Source organism: Clupea harengus, chromosome 18, assembly GCF_900700415.2.
Source record: "Clupea harengus chromosome 18, Ch_v2.0.2, whole genome shotgun sequence".
Taxonomy (NCBI): domain Eukaryota; kingdom Metazoa; phylum Chordata; class Actinopteri; order Clupeiformes; family Clupeidae; genus Clupea; species Clupea harengus.
In genome coordinates, this window is record NC_045169.1 from 14,900,872 (window position 1) to 14,924,974 (window position 24,103).

A 24,103-nucleotide genomic window follows, 5' to 3' on the forward strand; every position below is an offset into this window, starting at 1 on the left:
CAAGTCACTTATGCTTGCCTACAGAGTGATTGCTGGTTCTGCTCCCACCTACCTAAATGCTCTTGTAAGGGCAAATGTATGTTACACCCAGGATGCTGTGCTCGTCTAGTGAGCGTTGTTTGGCACTGCCGTCTGTGCAAGCACGGCAATCCAGACTATTCTCATTTGTTGTTCCACGTTGGTGGAACGAAGTGCCTAGCACCACCAGAGCAGGGGCATCCCTCTCTACCTTTAAGAAGCTTTTGAAGACCCAACTCTTCAGAGAGCACATCCCCTCCTAACTGGCACTTCAACTAGTGCTTAACTTGCACTTACAGCAGTTACATTCCTGCACTTCTTTTTTCTTTTCTATTTTTGACTTTCTATTTCTTATGTAAAATAGTATTTATTGTTACACTAGGTCTCTATTGCTCGTAGCTTGACAGTTCTCTCCCTTGTACGTCACTTTGGACAAAAGCGTCTGCTAAATGACTAAATGTAAAGGTAAATGTAGAGATCTACCCCCCAGAGTAATAACAGTAATCCTTCCTGTAGGTGGAGATCATCCCCCCAGAGAGTAATAACAGTAATCCTTCCTGTGGGTGTAGATCTACCCCACAGAGAGTAATAACAGTAATCCTGTGGGTGGAGATCTACCCCAGAGAGCAGGGCCGGAGTGGGGCCACTTTTCAGCCCGGGAATTTCAGGCCAAAGACCGGCCCACTTTTTCCATGGTAGTGGAAATTGGATAAATGAAGCAACAGTTCAGCTCTTACTATCCTGTAGTTTTCTCTTTATTAATACCATGGTTCAACAAATAATGTAAAGGTTAAATAATAATCCACTTAAGATGAGAAGTTAACAAAAAATATTCCACTATTCCACAAGGATAGGTTGATAAATTAACAAAAGCAGAAATAAATAAATAAAGCATTTGAAACGTATCCCACTCTTCAACAAAGAGGCATATCGAACTAATGTTTACAGTTCAACTCACAGTACAGTATACAGTTACATTGCGAATAGCACCAACAGCATCTACAGCATCAGTAACTGCCTAAGCAGTGCACTGGTTTCAGCCACTTTATCTATAACTTTGTCGTTGCTTATAGAGATGAGGATTTCCTTCTCTGTGCACATTAACATGAAAGCCTCCAAGTTGTCCTGACTCAATGAGCTTCGTAGCCTATTCTTCACAAATGTTAAGGTTGAGAAGCTTCTCTCACATGCAACCTGTGTGATGGACAAAGTCAACAGAAACTTATATGCTAACCCAATGACATGATAAGCATCTGTGAGGAGGTTGTACTGTGAGAGTATTAAATGGACACAAATGGCAGTTTTTGCAGGAGGAACAGGTCCTGCTTTCAAGCTCCATCTCTGGTAATATTTTGCGAATAGGTGGGGAGCGCTACAACGATATTAACCAACGCTACAACGTTAGCCTAATAGTTACGTTGCTAATCATTAGGCCTATGTCTGTTTCTTTTTTTCAACCTGGCTTTTTCAGCCCCTGTTCCTCCCATCCATCCTCTCTGACGCGTATCGTTGGGGTAGGGCCGGCCAAGCTATCGGTAGTCTGAGAAAACGTTTTGGAAAAGACGGGCTATGGACCCAACCAACTCTATTTGGGAGGGGAGAACTCCCTCGCATGGTACAACCAATGCAGAGGCTGCGGTGTCAGAATGCGGAACGTGTGTAGCCTACTTTAAGAGAAGATGGACTAACGTGACAAATGTCAAAAAAATTAAATTCTCGACCGGCCCAGAAGTGAAGCGGCCCACCGGGAACTCTCCCGATTCTCCCGATTACCCACCCCGGGCCTGCCAGAGAGTAATAACAGTAATCCTGTGGGTGGAGATCGACCTCACAGAGAGTAATAACAGTAATCCTGTGGGTGGAGATCTACCCCAGAGAGTAATAACAGTAATCCTGTGGGTGGAGATCTACCCCAGAGAGTAATAACAGTAATCCTGTAGGTGGAGATCTACCCCACAGAGAGTAATAACAGTAATCCTTCCTGTAGGTGGAGATCTACCCCACAGAGAGTAATAACAGTAATCCATACCATCTATATCCAGGGATGGATTAACGAACGGGCCTACCGGGCCCAGGCCCAGGGGCCCATGAGCTCAGGGGGCCCCTAGGCCAGAGCCTCTGCGTGAAGTCGCTGTTATGTATCTCTTATTTGTGGTTGAAAAAGGTGTATTTTATTAATTTGCTAATGGCTTTAATTGAGTGTACCTGTGCTGTGTTAGAAAAAGCTAGATTAATGCGACAGTGATCAAGCATAACTTTTTGGGACTGCTCAGGATACCTTATCCTATATATCCCCTCAAAATGGCAAACCTGTCTCTGTCATGGTTTTCATCATTTTTAGGGGGAATCGTCAGTAGCAATCTATAACAAAATGATACTGTATGCTTATCTTACATACACTATAGAAACTATTAAAAAACGATTCAATTAAATTAATAATTTCTTATTTTCTTTGTTATTTTTGTCATATACAGATATGCAATGATGATTGCTGGGTAATATGTATCTTGTCCAATGTCAAGTCTCTATTTGATCATGTGATAAGACGATACGATATAGCTAGTTTAGGCGCAGAATCTGAAAGTCAAGACCTACAAGCAGGCACAGTAGGCTACACCTGCCGGACGACGCCTTTCAAACATAAAAGTGGTGATGCATGATTTGATTTTTCAATGGACAGGATAGCCAGCCCATTCAGCCTCTCCTGCCCCATGCTGCCCCTCAGGTAGGTCTTAATCCGTTTCAAGTTGGAAAAGAATCACTCGGCTGTTGCCCTGTCACATGTAGTGTCAGAAACAATAGCAGGGCAGTGCACACCTCACCGAAGGTGGATGTTACAGAGTAAACTTTGACCTGTTTACTTTCCCAATACAATAGCCAAAGTATCTAATTCGACCGTAAAATCCAACACATTGGTTGTGTTTGTGTGTGCGTGTGTGCGTGTTTTGCGGGCGCACAATTTTTTTTTTTGCGCGGGGGGGCCTTCAAAATATCCAGGCCCAGGGGCCCGTGGTTTCTTAATCCGTCCATGTCTATATCCTACTAGTTACCACCATACCTGGCTGAAAATAAGCATGGGACAACTTTGTTGCCTGTTGCTGGAAATTATAACGTTTGTTGCTAAGGCTCATTCTGCATGTAAGGCCTAGTTGCCTTGTATATTACATACTGTCTCTCTCTCTCTGGTGTGTGTGTGTGTGTGTGTGTGAGTGTGTGTGTGTGCGTGTATGAGTGTGTGTGTGTGTGAGTGTGTGTGTGTGTGTGTGGGGTGTGTGTGTGTGTGTGTGTGAGTGTGTGTGTGTGTGTGCGTGTATGAGTGTGTGTGTGTGTGAGTGTGTGTGTGTGTGTGTGGGGTGTGTGTGTGCGTGTATAAGTGGGTGTGTGTGCATGTGTGTGTGTGTGCGGGTGTTTGGTGTGTATGTGTGTTTGTGTGTGTGTGTGTGTGTGTGTGTGTGTGTGTGTGTGTGTGCGTGTGTGTGTGTGTGTGTGTGTGTGCCCCGATCCAGAACCAGAACAGAGCCGTGTGTCCCAGAGCCGGCGGATATGTGGGTCAGTGTCTCTCTTTCATGTTACTGCACCATAGACACTTCTCATTCAGATCTTCATTTCCCCCTCTCCTTCCCTCCCTCCCTCCCTCCCTCCCTCCTTCTCGGCAATAAACCGGTGTGTGTTGCGTGAAGGAATCATAATTTAAGGTTTAGAGTTAATGGTCACGTAAATAGTAACAGCCATGTAGTGGTTTGAAGAGTATGTAGAGCGGGGGGGGGGGTAGGAGGCAAGTTGGGGGGGAATGAGATATAAATTACCTGAGAGCACGACCGCCATGCGTTATACCCAATGCTAACACACCCCAAGACACCCTGCAGCGTACGACAGTCATACAGTTTAATCTTGCACCAAGGGAGACAGACAGAAGTTCACCTAAGAATCTTTCTAATCAATTAACAGTAATCAATAATCCAATGCATTTTATCTATTTGTAACATTTGCTCTTATTTGAACTTAGGACTTCTGGTTGTATATTTTGTTAGAGAGAGACTAACCTGAGGGAGGTGAGATGAGTGTTCCCACTCTCCCCTCCCCTGGTCATGTCAAAGTGTCCTTTGATGGCCCGTGGCCTCATGAGTACAGGCCTGTGAGATCTTAAATCCGTGTGTGTGTGTGTGTGTGTGTGTGTGTGTGTGTGTGTGTGTGTGTGTGTGTGTGTGTGACGTGTCTGATGTGTCTGATGTGTCCTTGGTCTCATGAATACAGGCCTGTGAGATCTTAAATCTCAGCTGGAGCTTTTAACCCATTTCCTCTGCGTAGCAAATGGCTCGGAGCCTTCCTGTCTACAACCAGATCATTTTTGATACATATTCTTGATATATATATGAAGGGATGGGACTATGGGGTGACACCCCTTGTCTTAGTAAAAGTATAAAGGCTGCAATATTACAATGGCTGATTAGAAGATTCTTAGGTTAAGCTCTGTGGAGTGAACTTCTGTCTGTCTCCCTTGGTGCCCACCATTGTACAAGATTAAACCTGTTTCCTGGACTGAGTCTCCAACAAATATATGGTATAGAAATTACTGTCATGCGCTGCAGGGTGTCTTGGTGTGTGTTAGCGTTGGGTGCAACGCATTGCGTCGTGGTCTCAGGTGATTTATATCTCATTCCCCCCGACTTAGACTCCCCCCCCTGCTCTACATACCACTACATGGCTGTTACTATTTACATGACCCACTTCCTGCCCCATACATACCCCAGCTGCTCTTCAGGCCTCTCTCTCTCCCTCTCTCTCCCTCTCTCTCTCTCTCTCTCTCTCTCTCTCTCTCCTTTTCTCTCTCTATCCCTCTATCCCTCTCTCTTTATCTCTCTATCCCTCTCTCTATCTCTTTCTCTATCCCTCTCTCTATCTATCTCTCTCTACCCCTCTCTCTATCTATCTCTCTCTCTATCCCTCTCTCTATCTATCTCTCTCTCTATCCCTCTCTCTATCTATCTCTCTCTATCCCTCTCTCTTTCTTTCTCTCTCTATCTCTCTCTTTCCCTCTCTCTATCCCTCTCTCTGTCTCTTTCTATCGCTCTCTCTATCTCTCTGTCTATCCCTCTCTTTCGCTCTCTCTCTCCCTCTCTCTATCTCTCTCTCTCTGCTACTTTTACAGGTGAATCTCGACCTCATGACACACTTTAAGTCTTGGGTAATGAGTAGGTCACGTTAGACTGCAGACATCATGAGTTACCGTATCACCTTTGCCGGATCCAGAGAGTGACAGCTACTGCCAGACAAGGAAGTGGCCCAGTGGCTATCAGTGAAGGCTATATCCAGATACGTGCATGGATGTGTGTGTTAACCCTGGAGCATGATCATTGCCAGATCTATAACGTCAATATAACATCAATAGTGTCATCAATAGTGTCATCTTTATGGTGACCTTTGACCTCTTGGGTAATGATTGGTTGCAAATGCTCTGTCTGTATGTTGAGCCATAAATCGACCTCTAATATTCTGATCTTTTCCTGTGTTTGCTGTTACTCGTCTCTCCACTCTGACAGAGATCCTATACCTTCAACTGACAGATAAAGGTGTTAAGAACAAATGCCTCTGTTACATCTAGCGATATGAACAGTGGGCCTTATGGTACTGATGTATGCCAGCGAAGCAAACAAAGCAAAATTCTATATCCCATTCATTTCTGTTGGAGGCAGGCGATTGTGACGTAGACAAGCGAATTGGGCGAAATGAGCGAAAAAAGTTGGGGAAAGTTTAATCCTATGCAAATGAGGAGCGAATTTCGTCAGCAGTGGCCAATCATATTGTTTGATGTTGTTTCTGACGGTTTGAAAATTGCAGGCTATGGCGTCGTTCTGTTGTTTAATTTGCAAAAAAGAAAGGCTTGGATGGCCTTGTAAGGGATTGATGTTGTTCCTGGTATGTTAGATATTTAATCCTGTGCTTACTTAAACAGAATGACAGTTCTAATATAAAGACAAGTGACTGGATAGCCTACCAGCTGGCTAGCTTGCTAACTAGCTCGCTAGTCCAGTCTGTTACGCTATTTCCACACGCCACGCTTTGTTAGTATGTATCAGTTACGTTAGTCAGCCACAATGACTGGAGCCTGCAGAGGCAGTCTTGGGCAACCAACTCTAACCACTTCGTCCTGCTTAGAAGTAGAGGAAGCCACTGAGTATCGTTGTTGATGCAGCTGAGTATGATAATCAGAATAGACGATAATCGTGTGATAGCCACCGTTGATGGCGCTACGTGTGATAGTCGGAACACAGTCAGGTCTGTTTCAGAGAATTGGTGTGCTTATACGATAATCGTGTGATAGCCACCGTTGATGGCGCTACGTGTGATAGTCGGAAAACAGTGAGGTCTGATTCAGAGAATTGGTGTGCTTATACGATAATCGTGTGATAGTCGGAACAGAGTCAGGTCTGTTTCGACCGCTGTCGATTGCAGCTGTTTAATCGCTGTTGAATCCATTTGGAGTGTAATGTCTGCTTCTAATACGCTGTTGTGCGTCTCGTGTCAGCTCTCTGGGGGTCAGAGTCGGAGAGCAGAAAGACACACACACACACACACACACACACACACACACACACACAGACATAAATGGCTTCTGTCTCGTTTGGTCCTTCAGTGGAGCAGGAGCATGCCACACTCTTCGCATCCCATTTACATTTACAGTACACAAATTCCTGCACGTGACACTACAGTTAGCCCACAGTATGCTGTTACAGTATTTACTGTGTGTGTGTGTGTGTGTGTGTGTGTGTGTGTGTGTGTGTGTATGTGTGTAAAGGGCATTCCAGACACACTCAGACCACCAAAGAATACACCCACTGGTAGCATGCCACTGGAGAGCTGCACAGGCCTGGCTTGGCACATGGCAGCGTAGAGGGCTCTCATGCCATAACTCAATCTCTTGGACCAACCACTGAAGACCCCCCGAGGACAAGGGCACTGCTGGGTGGATGGGTAACCTGAGTTCACACACACACACACACACACACACACACACATGCACACACACACACACATGCACACATACACTCACTGACCCGTACACACTCTCTTACACACACACGCACACATACACTCACTCACACGTACACACTCTCTTACACACACACACACATACACACACACACACACTCTCTCTTACACACACACACGTATGCACACATACACTCACACACACACACACACACACACACTCCTCCTCTCCCCTCCTGGAGAGATAAGATTCCTGCTTAACTGGCCGAAACTGAGACCACAGATGGACAGACTTCACAGGTCTGGTGAGAAGAGAAGGCCACAGTCAGCAAAACTCTCTATCCTTCTCCTCTCCTCGCTACAGTATCTCTCTCTCCCTCCCTCTTTCTTCACTCCCCCTTACTGTGTGTGTGGGTGTGTGTGTGTGCATGTGCATGTGGGTGTGCACCCAGATGGACTGACTTCCCAGGTCTGTTGAGCAAAGAAGTATGCAGTCAGCAAAATGAACCTTTCTCTCTCTCTTTATCTCTCCCCTAGTCTCGTTCCCTCTTCCTGTCTTTCTATCTCTTTCTTTTTCGCTCTAACTTGCTCTTTGTAATTGTGTGTGTGTGTGTGTGTTTGTGTGAGTGTGCGAGTGTGTTTGTGTGTGTGTGAGCATTTGTGCTGTTACAGGTTTTTACAATTGGTTTGACACTTGTGTCAGTGCAGAGTTCACCTTTTCAAAACACTTAGCATATTCATCAGCAGTGTGTGTGTGTGTGTGAGTTTGTGAGTAAGTGTGTTTTTGTGTGAGTATGTGTGTGTGTGAGTAAGTGTGTGTGAGTACAAAAATCGAGAGGTGCACGTCGGTGTCCGTCCAGCTCTCCGAAGGGCTCGGATGGGCGTTCCACCTCGGGGAAGGTGTTGCCAAGGGCAAGGCGTGGCTATGTGTCCGTCTCCGTCCAAACGCACGACTATAAATTTAGCATAAGTGTGTGTGTGTGTGTGTGTGTGTGTGTGTATGTGTGTGAGAGTGAACTATATACTGTGGATACTTTTGCATTGCTTTGATTTCCACACACATTCAATAACTATTTCTTACGAGATTCACTCATACCTCAGTCAGTCAATGTTCACCCCCAGCAAAACTCAGTACAACTACAGCAAGCTACATTTAGTCACTCTCTTCAAAACAATTCACTGTCAGTTCAAAACCTGAAAAACTGTTGATCACTGTAGATGGGAATATGCTGTATTTTGACAAGAACTTGAAACTATTTGTTTGAAATAAGAACTTCTGATTTTAGTGGAAATTTGTATTTGCTTTTTGTTCAGACCCTTTTTACCAGCCACCAAAAGTGGTCATATTTGCATTGAAATGTACATACAGTATATAAATATAGGCAAAATATAGATGAAATATATGCAGTAAATGTACCCCACTCATTAGTGGCATCTACAGTATGGTGACAGGCAAACCAACTGATCAAAACATTTGTTCTTGATGTGATGACAGCTGCTTGGCTTGTAACATGTTTGGGGCTTGAGGTATTGTAGTTGTGGATAAGATATTCTAAACGTTTGCTTCTAAAGATTCAAGGAAAGGGAGAATGTTGCCGTAATGTGAAGTTCACAAACATTCAATGACAAATACAGAGAAACCCCTGGATCAGTATTAGGGTTACAGTAGACTAGTGGTAGTATCATGGATCAGTAGACTAGTGGTAGTATCATGGATCAGAGTTATGGATACAGTAGACTAGTGGTATTATCATGGATCAGTAGACTAGTGGTAGTATCATGGATCAGTATTAGGGTTACAGTGCGTAGACTAGTGGTAGTATCATGGATCAGTGTTAAGGTTACAGTAGACTAGTGGTAGTACCATGTGTTGTGGTTTCACTTATTGGAAATGAAAAGCAACTGCACACTTTTTGTTGTACTGTCATATACCACAGACACTTTAGCATAGAGCTGTCAAGAAGCATATTGCAGCGTGTCAGATTGATTAGTTTGGTATTGCCATATGTACTGAAAAGTGGTCTCATACTTTTTCTTTTATTATCCATTTGTCTGTCTTTATGTATGTGTGTGTGCTACTGGATGTTTGTGTATGTGTGTGTGTGTGTGTGTGTGTGTGTGTGTGTGTGTGTGTGTGTATGTGTGTGTGCTACTGGATGTTTATGTATGTGTGTGTGTGTGTGTGTGTGTGTGTGTGTGTGTATGTATGATATCCAGCCCTTCCTGAAATAATTAATTGGCGATTGATAAGTTAACTACTGCGGCTTGATATCTGATTTTGTTTTTTGGTTCATTGCATTTTAAGTGACACAGAAGTCTTGCTCTGTGAGAGCATTAGTTATAGTTATGGCAGCACAAGCCACAAGCCACAAGGTGAAATATGAAGCACAAGAAGCTGAGGTATGTGTTTGTAAAGGACACTCTGTGAAGAGTTTGGAGAAAGTGAACGTGGTGAAAACTGTACATTCCTGGAATCAGCTGCAACACCATTATGACATCCTTGCTAGACAAGGGCTTATCTACTAGTTTATCAAGCAGAAAAAGCTACCAAAGGACTCACATCTAAAATAGTCCTCTGTCTCAGACAAAGAAAAGACAGGTCACTGCACTTCTGCGGACTTGCATAAGCTCCGTCTAGTTTTGGTTGGATAATGGCGGTTGCTGACTGGGGTTAAATGGGCCTGTTCAATCAGTGCTGATGAATCAGTGTGTGTGTGTCTGTGCGTGTGTGTGTGTGTGTGTGTGTGTGTGTGTGTGTGTGTGTGTGTGTGTGTGTGTGTGTGTGTGTGTGTGTGTGTGTGTGTGTGTGTGTGTGTGTGTGTGTGTCTGTCTGTCTGTCTGTCTGTCTGTGTTGGATGTGTTTACATATGGCACAGTGTATATGGCTGTTTCTGTGAGTGTGTTTGTGTGTGTGTCTTTCTGTATGTGTTGATGTGTGTGTGTGTTTCTGTACGTGTTGATGTGTGTGTGTGTGTGTGTGTATTGGCTGCATATCTATAAGGGGACTCAGAAGGAGCATGTGAGAGACAGGATGTGCTAATGTATGTGAGAACTACGACGCATCACTGTATGTGTGTGTGTGTGTGTGTGTGTGGATGTGGATGTCCATTTGGCTGTCTTTATGTATGTGTGTGTGCTACTGGATGTTTGTGTATGTGTGTGCATGTGTGCTTTTGTGTGTTGTGTGTGTAAGAGTGTGTTCTTTTGTGTGTTGTGTGTGTGTCTGTGAGTGTGTGCATATGTGTGTGTCTCTATGTGTGTGTGTATGAGTGTGTGTGTGTGTGTGTGTGTGTATGTGTGTGTGTGTGTGTGTGTGTGTGTGTGTGTGTGTGTGTGTGTGTGTGTTTATGTGTGTGTGCTACTGGATGTTTGTGTATGTGTGTCTGTGTGCTTTTGTGTGATGTGTGTGTAAGAGTGTGTTCTTTTGTGTGTTGTGTGTGTGTGCTACTGGATGTTTGTATGTGTGTTTGAATGTGTGTGTCTGTGTGCTGTTGTGTGTGTGTGGCTGTGAGTGTTTGAATGTGTGTGTGTGTGTCTGTGAGTGTGTGCATATTCGTGTGTCTATGTGTGTGTGTATGAGTGTGTGTGTGTGTATGAGTGTGTGTGTTGTGTGTGTGTCTGTGTGTGTTTGAGTGTGTGTGTGTGTTTGTCTGTGAGTGTGTGCATATGTGTGTGTCTCTGTGTGTGTGTGTGTGTGTGTGTGTGTGTGTGTCCATCATTTAGTGCGTTGGTGGACGCACGGATAGAGGGATGAGTCATGGTTCTTTAGCGGATGAAAAAAGAACACAGAAGCGGAGGACAAAACCCTCCAGCCCACTGGCCAGGCGGCCTCTCTCTCTCTCTCTCTCTCTCTCCCACTGGCCAGGCGGCCACATAATGAGAGCCGGGCCAGGACGAGCAGCAGGACAAAAGCTCAGACGCCTCCTCTCTCTCTCTCTCTCTCTCTCTCTCTCCCACTGGCCAGGCGGCCACATAATGAGAGCCGGGCCAGGACGAGCAGCAGGACAAAAGCTCAGACGCCTCCTCTCTCTCTCTCTCTCTCTCTCTCTGTCCCTCTCCCTTTCCATCTCTCTCTATTTCCATCTTGCCACACTCTCTCTCTCTCTCCTACTTCATCACGTCACAGCTCTTAAGGCCTTTAATCACAACATGTAGGAGCTACACCACAGAGAATAGAAGCCCACTCCAGTTCTATCACACACACACTGATGAACACACACTCACCAACACACACACACACTCACCAACACACACTCACAAACACACGCTCACAAACACATACTCACAAACACACACTCACCAACACACACTCACAAACACACGCTCACAAACACATACTCACACACACACTCACCAACACACACACACAAACACACGCTCACTAACACATGCTCACAAACACATACTCACAAACACACACTCACCAACACACGCTCACAAACACACGCTCACAAACACACACTCACCAACACACACTCACAAACACACACTCACCAACACACGCTCACAAACAAACGCTCACAAACACACGCTCACAAACACACGCTCACAAACACACACTCATGAGCACACACTCACAAACACACACTCATCAACACACACACGTACTCATCAATATACACTCACAAACACACACTCACCAACACACACTGATGAACACACACTCACCAACACACACTTACAAACACACACTCACCAACATACACTCATGAACACACACACACTCATCAATATACACTTGAAGTCTCACACACACACACACACACATACACTCTAAATAATTCTGGGTTGTTTTCTCAATCTAAACGCTGGGTTGAGGCTGCTGGGTTACTTTAACTCCTGATGGGTTGTTCTCTGTCACCCAGCTGCTGGGTTAGCGGTTGAAGACAGCGCCCCTCCTCTCCTCCTCAGATATGATATAATCTACCCGGCGACTGGGTCACTTTAACCCAGTCGTTTCATTATTTGAGCTTTGATGTCTTCCAACCGCCCTGTCCAGCAGTCTCCAACATGCGCTGGAAAACAGGCAGAGTTTGTAGTGAAGTAAAGGTTTGAACCTACTATCAACTCTTTTTAGCCAGCCCTTCCTGAAATAATGAATTGGCGATTGATAAGTTAACTACTGCGGCTTGATATCTAATTTTGTTGATAGCTAACGTAGCTAATGTAAAATAAAGATGTAAATCTGTCTGACTTATCTGACTAATCTATCTGACTGTGAAGGCTACATATTATCTTCCTATTCACCTGGTGGTAGATCATTTTGTTAAAACAAATTCATTTAACAAATTATTGTAAAAATTGATGAATGAATAATTTTAACCCAAGTGGAGAGTCACATGACAAACCAGATTTTTAGTTGTATTCTTCAATCCAGTTTTAGGTTGCGTTAACTCGACAATGTAGTTATTTTTACCCGTCCGTTGGGTAGAAAACATGACATGACATGCTGGGTCGAACCCATTATCCAAACCGGATCAGAACAACCCGGCGCTGGGTCAGCCCTGCCTGACTCGGCACTGGGTTACCAAAATAAACCTCGGCACTGGGTCACCAAAATAAACCAACTTTGGTTATTTTTGACCAAGCAATTTGTAGTGTATGAACACACAACTGCAAAAACACTCAAACTCTCATATGCACACTAAAGCTCGCACAAGCCCATTAACACACACACAGTCAAGGTTTGTCACCCACACTCACCACCACATACTTACTAACACACACACACACACACAAACACACACACACACACACACACACACACACACACACACACTGATCAACACGTCAGTTCAGTCAGGCACCTTTCACGCTCTTTCACACACCCTTGAAAACCCACTCATCACGACACACACTGGCACAGTTATCCTGAGTGTGTGTCTTTTTCTGATTGCGGCCTTGGCTGCCTATTTTAGGCTGCGCCGATGATGCAGCTTCTTTCTGTCTGAAATGCCGAGGGGAAAAAAGCTCCACTCCAAACCTTTGTCTGGGTGCCTGACACACCAAACACACACACACACACACACACACACACACACACTAACAACCCAGTGAATGGACAGCAATTTCCCTTGAGTGGTTGTCAGCACTTATTGTCCTCAACACATCAGCAGTGATGACGAACAAAGTGAAAACACACGCACACACACAGAGACACAGACACACACACACACACACACACAAGCTATTAAAAGACTGTCAGATTAGGTGCCAATTATCTTTTATGCCAGAACGGACCAGTACAGTTGATATTCTCCTACATCAAAAGAAGAGAGGGCAGAAGACTATTGCATCATGGGACCCAGGGTTATGTCACAGCGTCACACCCTGAGGAATCCATAGGCCTTAATCTCCTGCTGTAGAAGACTATTGCATCATGGGACCCAAGGTGATGTCACAGCGTCACACCCTGAGGAATCCATAGGCCTTAATCCCCTGCTGTAGAAGACTATTGCATCATGGGACCCAAGGTGATGTCACAGCGTCACACCCTGAGAAACCCATAGGCCTTAATCCCCTGCTGTAGGTGTCATGCAGGGAATGTGACTCCTTGACTCTAAACACAACACATGGCCTAAAGCTGGTCAGTGTGTCATGTGCTTCTTTGTGTGCGTGTCTGTGTGTGTGGATGCATAAGGGGAGGGGGGGTTCACATGTGTGTGTGTGTGGGAGAGGTGTTTGTGTCATAATATCTGCCAGCTTTTCAGAGAAAAACATCTATTTGTGCAGTTCCTGGTTTATGTGTGTTCTTAATGCCCTCTCTGTAAGGACCTGTCCCTGGACAAACACTGCAAAAACAAAGGATTCCACTCACACTAACAACACAGAGCCGCACAGCTATTCAGGTTCCTTCAATTCAATCCAGTTCAATTGTATTGATATAGCGCCATTATATACAGTGCCCAGGGCCTAACCCTTAGCATTAAAGCAGCAATAAGGAGTTCTCAAAACTAGCAAGCTAACTACCTAAAAGGCAAGCAAAAACCTTGCAAACACCACCAACAGCCCAGTTGACACTGATAGAAGCTTGCCAACACACTAACTGGTGTCTTGGCAGTATAGCTGGCAATGTCATGCTGTGACAGCTTTTCTTCCATTTTTGCAGGATATGCCAGCCCGGTATACAGAACTACATAGGGCATATCCTGGATGGCTATTTATGTTTATCTGTCTTTCACATGACTATATGCTATCAAAATGAATTTGAGGATGGTACCAAAATTAGTTGCCTATGAAACCATACCTCAAAAAGTGTCAAATTGTTGCATAGTGTTACTTTAAGCAACATTCTAGGTGAGCAATAATGGTGATGCCGAGCCGAAGCCGTGCAAAGTGTTTGGTCAAGCCACCCACTGTCAGTGGCATCCCGGGCCAGTTCAGGGAGTTCAAACCGCCCTCTGCAAGCCCGCGGGTCACCAGGTCACTGGGCTTAGCATTTGACCTTTGACCCCTGGATTGCCTTTTGCAGTGTGGCATGCATATGTTAGGCGCTTGAACGACACACTTCCTGTTTGTGTGTGTGTGTGTGTCTGTGTGTGTGTGTGTGTGTGTTTGCGCCACCACGAGCATGATTTTCACATTCAAGGTGAAGACACTTCCTGAAAACTTGAGATTGTTCTATGTGTAACCCTAGTGAGACAAAGGGCCACATGTATGCACTAAATCGACAAAAAAACTCCGTCCACAAGTGGTGGGATTGTGCGAACACACGGTCCTACGGCAAGTGATTGACAAAGATTGACACATTTGCACCGTGGATCAGTGGATGAGATCCGTCCCCTGCCCAATCACAACCTTGATCAAATAACACAGGAAATACTCAAGGAGTCCCCAGGCTCCGCTGTAACATAGGGCAGGAGAAGTGGATCTGACTGATTTGAGCCAGCTGGACCTTAGTCACTATTGCACTCTATTTTAATGTATATTTAAATTTATATTTGAATGTGTATTTTAATTTGTGGGCTTAATGCTAATCCCACATCATTATAGACTTAATATACCTCGACTCACTCGCCCAGGCATGGGACTTTTAACTGTAAGGTAATTGGTCACAGAATATGTACTTTGATAATGCTCAAGCCTTTTCACAACATCACTGGGCCTGAAGCCTGCACCCAGTTACATGTCGTTATCTGGAGGATGGTTCCCTGGAGCGCCTTTAATCAAACTGTGAACACTAAATGTGAATTGAATCATGTGGTTCCTGCAGGCTGAAACTTCATCCTTAGAATGGTGCTGTAATCTTACAAGGAACTCTCCATAGGAAATATGTTAAACAGTTATCTGACAAACTATGGTTCAATGTGTGTATCGGCTACAAGTTACAAATGATTATAGTGATTATAGAACAATAATGATTATCATTATTCCACCTGATGGAAAATAATGACAACAACAGGAGAGAAAATGAGCAATACATAATACACCACACACGATGGTGGGAGGGAGGGAGATTTAAGAAAGGTTTAAGTTCAGATTTAAAGGAATCAAGAGTCTGTGACTCACAGAGGGCAAGCCACAGCATGTCTTATTGAGTTTTCCACTGCTGTCAGAAAACTCTGTCAGCTGCTCCTCATACAGAGAGAGAGATAGAGAGGGAGCGAGAAAGAGAGCAGGACAGAGATAGAGTGAGAGAGAGGGAGCGAGAGAGAGAGAGAGAGAGAGCAGGACAGAGAGAGAGAGAGAGGAAGCGAGAGAGAGAGAGAGAGAGCAGGACAGAGAGAGAGAGAGAGGGAGTGAGAGAGATAGAGAGCAGGACTGAGAGAGAGAGAGAGAGAGAGGGAGAGAGAGAGAGATAGAGAGCAGGACAGAGAGGAGTAGCAGCAGCGCTTGGCGACAGGCTGCGCGTGACTCTGTTTTCTTAGGAGGATCTTGTTCGGTCCATGTGACCTGGAGCAGGGCTGGCCTGACCGAAGCATCACAGCCGCACAGAGGGGAGGGGAGGGAGGGACACACACTCAACCACAGGGAGGGGAGGGGAGGGGAGGGTCATAAACTCAGCTTCAGATTGCTTGGTGGGTGGGTGTGTGTGGTGAATGGGGGGGGGGGGGGGGGGAGCAGAGAGGAAGGGGAAAAACACAGAGAGAAAAACAGAGTAGAGAACTGCCCTTCTCTGAAATTTGCAGTACTGCCAAACACTTATCATGCGCCATTCCATATTGTTGCATGTTGGGGTAGCGAAAGTTTGGGCATGCTGAGGGCATGAGAGAGATGAGAGACATGAGAGACTGTGACTAGCTCCCAGCATGCCGTGAGAGCAAGAGACTGATTGTTCTATTAATTTGTAAATGTTCTATTTAACGATAATGCCGCTGGTGGCCCTTTTGTGTTGTGTGATGTGAGCGCGTATTACTGTTAGAAATTTGTGTCTGATGTTAGCGTGAGTTACTGTTACCATCTTGTGTCTGATGTTAGCGTGAATTACTGTAACCAATTCATCTGTGTGCTACCCCAACTGAGGCCTGTATTAGTTGTGCTCCCCTTCTGTATCTGATGTTAACGTGTATTACTGCTATCATTTTGTGTCTGATGTTAGCGTGTATTACTGCTATCATTTTGTGTCTGATGCTAGCGTGTATTACTGTTATCATCTTGTCTGTGTGCTATACCGGTTAAGTCCTTTATGAGTTCAGTGTGTTAATTTGTCATCTGTCCACCACCAGTGTCATCATCACTGGGAAGTCTGCCCTGCCTTCCATTTCCCCCATTGTGTAGGTGTTCTGCCGGCTTCTGGCCAAATCAGAAGCAACGTTGCCAACTCGTCACTTCAGAAGAACCCATAGATGCTACAATATTCTGTTGAGTTGCCAGGTGCTGACTAGGGTGACCAGGTGTCCCACTTTGCACCACACACACCACACACACACACACCACACACCACACACACACCAAACACAGACACACCCACACACACACACACACACACACACCCCACACCACACACACAGCATGTTGACCCTTCTTCCCACATCCCACACAGAGATAAAGCCCTGCATTTAAATTGGTCATTTTGTTTTATAATTGTCAGAAATAAAACCACATGGATGTGTTCTTTTACCCACCTGGCACATGTGCCGCTTATGCCGTTGCGGCATAGTTTCTGCTCTATCTCCTAGCGCTGCGCCAAAAGCAGCAGCCTGGCTCATACAAGTGCAACATAACCAAGCTTTTTCTAATAGCCTGGCTTTCATCCAGTGGCTGAGCAAAGAGCAATGAGGGTGGTCAAGAAGCTGTGATGGCCGTCAATCAAACATCGCAGACATTGGGGCCAGTGAACTCCTCTGCTACGTCACAAAAATTAACTTTGCAGATAAGGTAAAAGCTACCAGGCTACATCATGGCCACATGCTTTGCTTAAGGACAGTTGCCTTTGATAGGCCCGTAATGGCCAATGCATGATGGATCGATAAAGATACATTGTGTGCCTTTGAGATGACAAACAGCACTGTGCTCGTCATTTATGTCACAGCAAACGCTGTAGCCTTTGTCATCTATTGGCTAACTGATGTGCTATGGAATGGACTAGAGGACTAGAGAAGTGTAGGTGTTTACACGCCAAAAGGCAGAATACAAATGTTCCTTATATCAAAGTTTAAGGTTACCTCTTGTGTTGGTAGCATATCCCACATTTGGTCTATTTGCATCTCATCACCCCAGTGCTGACTGAACTCCAGTTCATATTCTGTGTCCAGTTAATTAGTCCAGCTTGGAGGTTTTTAAATGGCTGTTTATTGTGTAAAGGTCCAAGTTGAAGTTCTCCGGTCTGTTGGTCCGTTGGAAATTTGATCTTACCGTGTTGCAATTGGTTTGCGCCTGAAGCATTTCAGCAAGCAAATGTCATGTAGTGTTATGTAAAGATGTATTTGTGTTCTGTAGTTCTGTAAAGAGAGGAGAGCCCCTGTCTGTGTCTGCCTGTTTGGCATTTTTTGCTTTGAGAATGAAACTATAAACAGATTGCCATGCCAACCATATTTTTGTTGTTGTCAGTATTTCATGTAGTTTTACTGCACCATTGAAGTCACACACTATATACAGCGTCAATCATTCTAGGTAGGCTACCACACACACACATACACACACAGTCACACATACACGTACAGACACAGCTAGTTTATTGTAAAATACTACAGATAGTGAAACAACTGATTTGGAGAAAAAAAAATGCAAATAAAAAGTAGCCTACCAGCATCTTTGTTTCCTGGCACGGGCCAAGCTTTGGTAACAAACTACCTGTTGAGAATGCAAAGCTTTTACAGTAGGCTATTAATAGCACAGCCAGCCCACTGGCACATGTTTGTTGTGACAATTAATGCTCACAATCCCCCAACTTCATGTCACGATGATGTGAATCCTAAAATGACTGACTTGAAAAATCCCTTGTGCATCAACTAGGGTAATTGATTCAAAGTAAAATCAGTTAAATGTTTGTGGAGACTGTGTTGGCTGGGCTGACCAATTCTGTTTCACAGTCTCACAATCTGGAATACCAGTTTATTTTGAAGAAGATTTCTGGTGTATGGTCACTGCAATTTTTGCAAATATTTGTCGAATTAAGTTCAAGCCACTACTCATCATATGATAATAGTTCAAAAATAGGACAGTAGCCTAGTTTAAAAATTGTGTGGAAAATAGAGATGGCATCCTACGAAGACATATTTTTTAATCACTGCTTGAGAGGAAAAATGAATGGATGGCAACAGCTAGTGTCCAGCCTTTAATTGGCTGGTTATGTTTCCTCTATGGCCAATCATAATCCTTGAACCAGCCACACAGCGCGCCATGGCAGCGCGCGAACCAGTTGCCTGGCAAAATTAGTAATTTCCAGAATGTTAAACGCGCTCTGATTGGCTGTTGCGCAGCCGTCAGCTGTGCTCTGGGAGACTATAAAGACCAGACGAAGCAGCTTCTGTTGTTTCAGACGTGTGATAGTGGTTGACTGTGAGTGTGCCTGGGGAAGTTGTGAGTGTGGGGGGAATTATTTAACTGATATCAATGTGAAATTAAATTATTTTACTCGAATATAATTTATTAAGGTAAGTTTGATTTTTTATCGGAGCGATCTCTTTGAAAATGGCGTTGTTAAGCAAACGAATGTTGCTAACTCCGTTGAAACTTACTTCAAGCTAGTTAGATAGCCAGCTAGAATGACAAGGATTTCATTTGGTTCTGCAACTAGGCAATCGTTTCTTGTGTTCTTCAAGCTAATGTCTTTTCCCTGGTGAAATGGTAATCGAGTTAGGTCTTATGTTTTGTCTAAGAAATGTTTTGGATGGCCAGAGACGTTATAAATGATTCGGCAGTTAACCTACTTTGTGTTTCTTGCAACTATAGATATCTGGCTTAATGGCAACAAGAATGTTCTTCAGTATCTTAACTTATAGGATATGAAGTGTTTTGTGTCAACTGACTGTTTTCTAAGGTTGCGTTTTTTTTTCTATATCCGTAGCACTTTATCAAAACCAACGACTTATAACCATGGTTGCAACAAGCACGCTCAAGAACAAGAACTCGGAGTGCATATCCGAGGTGTTCGATCGTCGTTACGACCAGAGCTACATTGAAGATGGTAAGATTATCCTGCCTTTGTGCTCGCTGCATGTTTTTCTCTGTACCTGCTGAATCGCGGACTGAGCTGGACTCTTCCAAATGATTATTATGCAGCTAGTGGTTGTTTACCCGGCCGGCAGTGGTGCAGAGCCGCTGCTCACCAGCCAGGGGAGGGGAGGGCCAAAAGATGAAGTCATCCACATTCAGCTCCTCTGTCTGTGCGCAGTCCTATGGTTTTGGATTCTCGAAAGGGGGGCCAGAATAGCCAATTTGCCCAATAGCAGACATTGGATCTTTTTAAATTAATCTATCAGGAGTTGATTGGGAAATTAATTTAAGTTTTTGATCTTTTAAATTGATCTTTTATTCAAAGGTGTTACAGGAATAGCAGTTACCTTGTTTCTCTAATCCGTTTCTAAGGACTGAGACTGAAATACAGGTTGTGTGGTGTAGTTAGACATCCCTGGTGCTGCGTGCAGTGCATTTTGTTTATTTTTATTATTTTTTGATTTTTTTTTTTTTACAGCCTTCATTTTTAGTCATAGGTGTGTCTGCAGGTTTTCAGGTCACTGGTGTTAACCTTTGTCACTTTCCTCTCTCTGCTCCTCCTCTCCCTCCCATCTGTCTGTCCTTCCCTTTCGGTCCTCCTGCAACTGCTCATCCCTACTCTCTATGCTATTCTCTCTTCCTCCACCTTCACTCCTTTTCTTCTCTCATCCCCCTCTCCTCCTGTTTACCAACTCTCTTCCCACCCCTTCTGTTTATCTTCTCCTCTGTATTACCTCATCCTCCTACTTGCCGCCTCCTCCTCTCCTCTATCCTCTCCTCCCCCTCAGAGCTGGACTTCTGGGAGCGTTGCCTGGCCGAGCCCCCGGTAGGAATGGACATTGGCGTCGGCGGCGTCGCGGAGTCTCTGCGCGAGGAGAACCGCACGTGCCAGCAGCTGGCCAAGCTCCTGGAGGGCTGCCTGTCCCGCGCCAAGAAGAGCACGCTGCACTGCGCCGAGGTGCTGGTCCCCGAGACGCTAACGCGGCGCATCGCCCGCGACGTGCTGCGCCTGGCGTCAGGCGAGCCCTGCGGCCTGCGCGGCTGCGTGCTGCACATCCACCTGGAGGCGGAGCGTGGCTGCAAGCGGCTGGAGCGCATCGTTTGCGACTCCAGCGTGGTGCCCACCTTCGAACTGACGCTGGTCTTCAAGCAGGACGGCAACGCCTGGCCCAGCCTCAGGGACTTCTTCCTCATCGGCGCCTGCTTCGCCCCGGGCTTCCGGCACGCGCTGAAGCTCAGCCCCGGCTTCCGCCTCATCAAGAAGAAGCTGTACTCCTCCTCCCCGGCAGGTACCGTGGTGGAGGAGAACTGAGCGCGCTCGGACTGGATCCGGGCTGAACACTTGGGTTGGGTCAGGGGGTGGGGTGGGGGGGGGGGGGGGGGGTTTAACTGGAATGGCAAAGTTTGAGATTTCTCATAGAGGGTTCAAGGGTACAATGCACTTCTACACTTCAGTACCTGAATGTAAGTCACTCGCAGTGAGTGGCTAATTCTTTTCTAGGCTTTTTATATTTATATATTGTTTTGTTCAAGATGTGCATCTGTTGTGGGTGTATGTGGGAAGTGTGCATGGGACGTGCCATATCGATGCTACTACTTAATACATTCACAGGGCATTTGGAAATGGCTGTGTATTTAGTGCAATGTGTAAGATCTGTAGGCAAGGTGGTGAGAATATAGGACTCCATTTTGTACAAAAAATGTAACCAGATTGCTCGGTACCAACCAGGATTTTAACACCATTTCAATTTTGAAACTAATTATGCTTTAGTTGCATACAAGGATTTGATTAAACATTTCCTATCAAATGTTTTTAGACATTTTGTATACACTTCAATTGGCAATGAAAAAGTTAAATATATTTTTATGACTCCACATAGACTGGTGCAGACCTGGTGAGCAATGAGATTGGTTTATGGAGATGGCCACCTTAAGATACAGCCATTGTGTTTTTATTTTGGCTGATATGTCCTTGTGTTTTGAATGGGGGGGGGGGGGGGGGGGGGGGGGGCGAGGAACTGCTTATTTAATGGGGTCCATGTAGGTAGACTGAATGTGCGTTGATTGTCCAGTCACGTCGGCCAAAGGCCTGGTTCTACAGGAAATGGGATGCTGTACTGCTCAAGATCAACATGCTGCTCCAAGGTTGAGAATTTAGAATGTGCCTCATGATTTAAGAGCTGTAGTGGTGTTTTTTTTTTATTTATTTTTTTTTTATACAAATACATCTTCCATATGTTAATAGGGAGATTGCTACACTGTTTTTCTCCCCTGATTTAAATGCACCTGTTATTGCCTTTCTAGACAGTTATCGGTTGCAGTGCCATTTTTTTTCTTTTTTGAGAAATTCCTGTTAAAGGAAGTCAATCCTTGTCTATTTGACAATAAAAATCTATTTTTCAACCATGATCTACTTTTGTTGGCTTGTGTTTATAGAAATGGTATAGAAAAGTCCAAATCTAGTCATGTCTGCAGGCTGACTTGCCTGCAACACTTACATTTTCACCAGGCCAGCGATTTTGTCTTAAGCTATGAACCCAACACCACCCTTCACATTTGCGCCCATTATGAAACATCAATTGCATTCTTATGAGCAAGACCTAGGCTCTGCTTTGCACCGAACAATCTAAAGAGTGAACTTGCAGATTGTGAATGCTGCTTGAATGGACTGGTCTCCTCAGAAACCCAAGTTTTCATGAAGTTATCTAGGTCAAGTAGTTGTTTGTGACAGTCTGTCCCCCTGTCGGGTTAACTGTCTGGCATTCTTCCCAGTCTATAAGGGGTCCCTGTTTGCCCTTAACCAGGAGCCTGAGCCCCACGTGTTGGATCACATGACGAACTGCAATGCCCTGCACCGTTTGTCTGGTATATCTCTGCTCGCCCGGCAGGGGCAGAGGCCCTTGTCGGTAGGGTGATGGATGGCAAGCTAGACGATCAGCTTCGCGGAAGTAATTCTACCGACAGCCCAGTTTCAATCCTGTTCTATTGGACTGAACAGCGGCCATTTTAGGGGGGCTAACTGGGTTTCAGCTGTTTCAATAACTGGGTTGTCACAACGGCAGACAGGCAAGAAGATGAGCTGGAGTTTAGGAGCTGGTGCTCTAGCTATTGGGTTATGCACTGGGATTAGCTTCTTAAATTACTACCACCCTCTTAATGCTACCACTCAGTATTGCTGTCCTGCCCAAATAAGTGTCCTATTTTGTAGTGCTGTTACATTGCTTCTGTTTGAAGTGAGACTGCTATTTGGCCTTCCCTGTTTTAACACGATCACCCATTTATTTTTGGTGATATTTCCACCGTTTAAAGATGGGTGACAACTCTAACATGTGATGAGACATGAGGCGAAAGTGCTGTGAAGTATCAACATGACCAAGACAAATAGATAAAGTACTTTATCTATCCCCAAGGGCAAATTTCAGCGATGCAGCAGCAATTCACATAAATGACAACATAACACACATTACTTTTTTAAAAAAAATAAAAAAACATACACAATCTAACCTTTCAGAACAACGATTTTAATTATGTGCTAGTCGGTGGGCGCTATAGGCAATTACAGCTGACATTGATTGATTGACAGATTGACTGATTGACTGAGTGAGAGATAATGAGCAGGAGCTGTCACTTTTGATTAGTCAGCTGGTTGAGATCAATAAACGAGTCCTGGAGAATCCTACCAGTAAAAGTAGTAACTTTAACTGAAGTGGTAACTTAATGCATATATTTTAAATGTGTTGATCTTTGTGCCTGATAGTGTTTGTGTCGCCGGAGTGAATGGTGGACCATGTATAGCCACAGTAGATATATGACACACACACACACACACACACACACACACACACACACACACACACACACACACACACACACACACACACACACACACACACACACACACACACACACACACAGACACACACACACACACACTCATCCATCAGTCACGAAAGCTACTGCAGGTGAAGAAAAATGTCAGAGATTAAACCCCATTAAACCCAGAAAAAAATATTTGGAGCGTTTCCAGACGAGATTCAGCCACAGGGCCGGCGTCTTGTCTTGTCTTGCCGTGCTGCTTCGAGGAAGTTTAATGCCGTTCAGCGCTCGAGCCAAGCCACGCTAAACCCCTGGCAGCACCCCCGGCCGCCTGGAGAGGATACACAACGATTTTATAGCCTTTTATTTATAGCATAATTCACTGCGAACAACAGTGTGGGTTGAAGAGGCTCCAGATGGCTCAGAGAGGAGAGGCGGTGGAGGAGTAGGAGAGGATTTTTTCTCTCTTTCTCTCTTTCTTTCTTTCTTTCTTTCTTTTTTTCTTTTCTTTGTTGTTTTTTTAATGGCTCATCTGTTCCTTTTTAATCAGTTCATGATAGCCTTTGAGTAAGCGTTCCTAATCTCACCAAACTCTGGTTCCTGAGGCAGGAGAGGGTCCTCGCTCACTATGTCTGCCCCTTCGAAGTGCCTGGGTGTGTTTCTTAAAGGTGTTAACCTTTGA

General features: G+C 44.8%; 1 protein-coding gene across 1 annotated transcript; it reads left to right on the plus strand.

The window, feature by feature from the left end:
• Positions 1-18,930: 18,930 nt before the first annotated feature.
• LOC105895422 (DNA damage-inducible transcript 4-like protein) lies at positions 18,931-20,974 on the plus strand. The gene is made up of 3 exons (XM_012822056.3): positions 18,931-19,043; positions 19,457-19,576; positions 20,394-20,974. Exons 2-3 carry the CDS (start codon positions 19,486-19,488, stop codon positions 20,915-20,917), a joined length of 615 nt encoding a protein of 204 aa, XP_012677510.1. The 5' UTR covers positions 18,931-19,043; positions 19,457-19,485; the 3' UTR covers positions 20,918-20,974.
• The last annotated feature ends 3,129 nt before the right edge of the window (positions 20,975-24,103 follow it).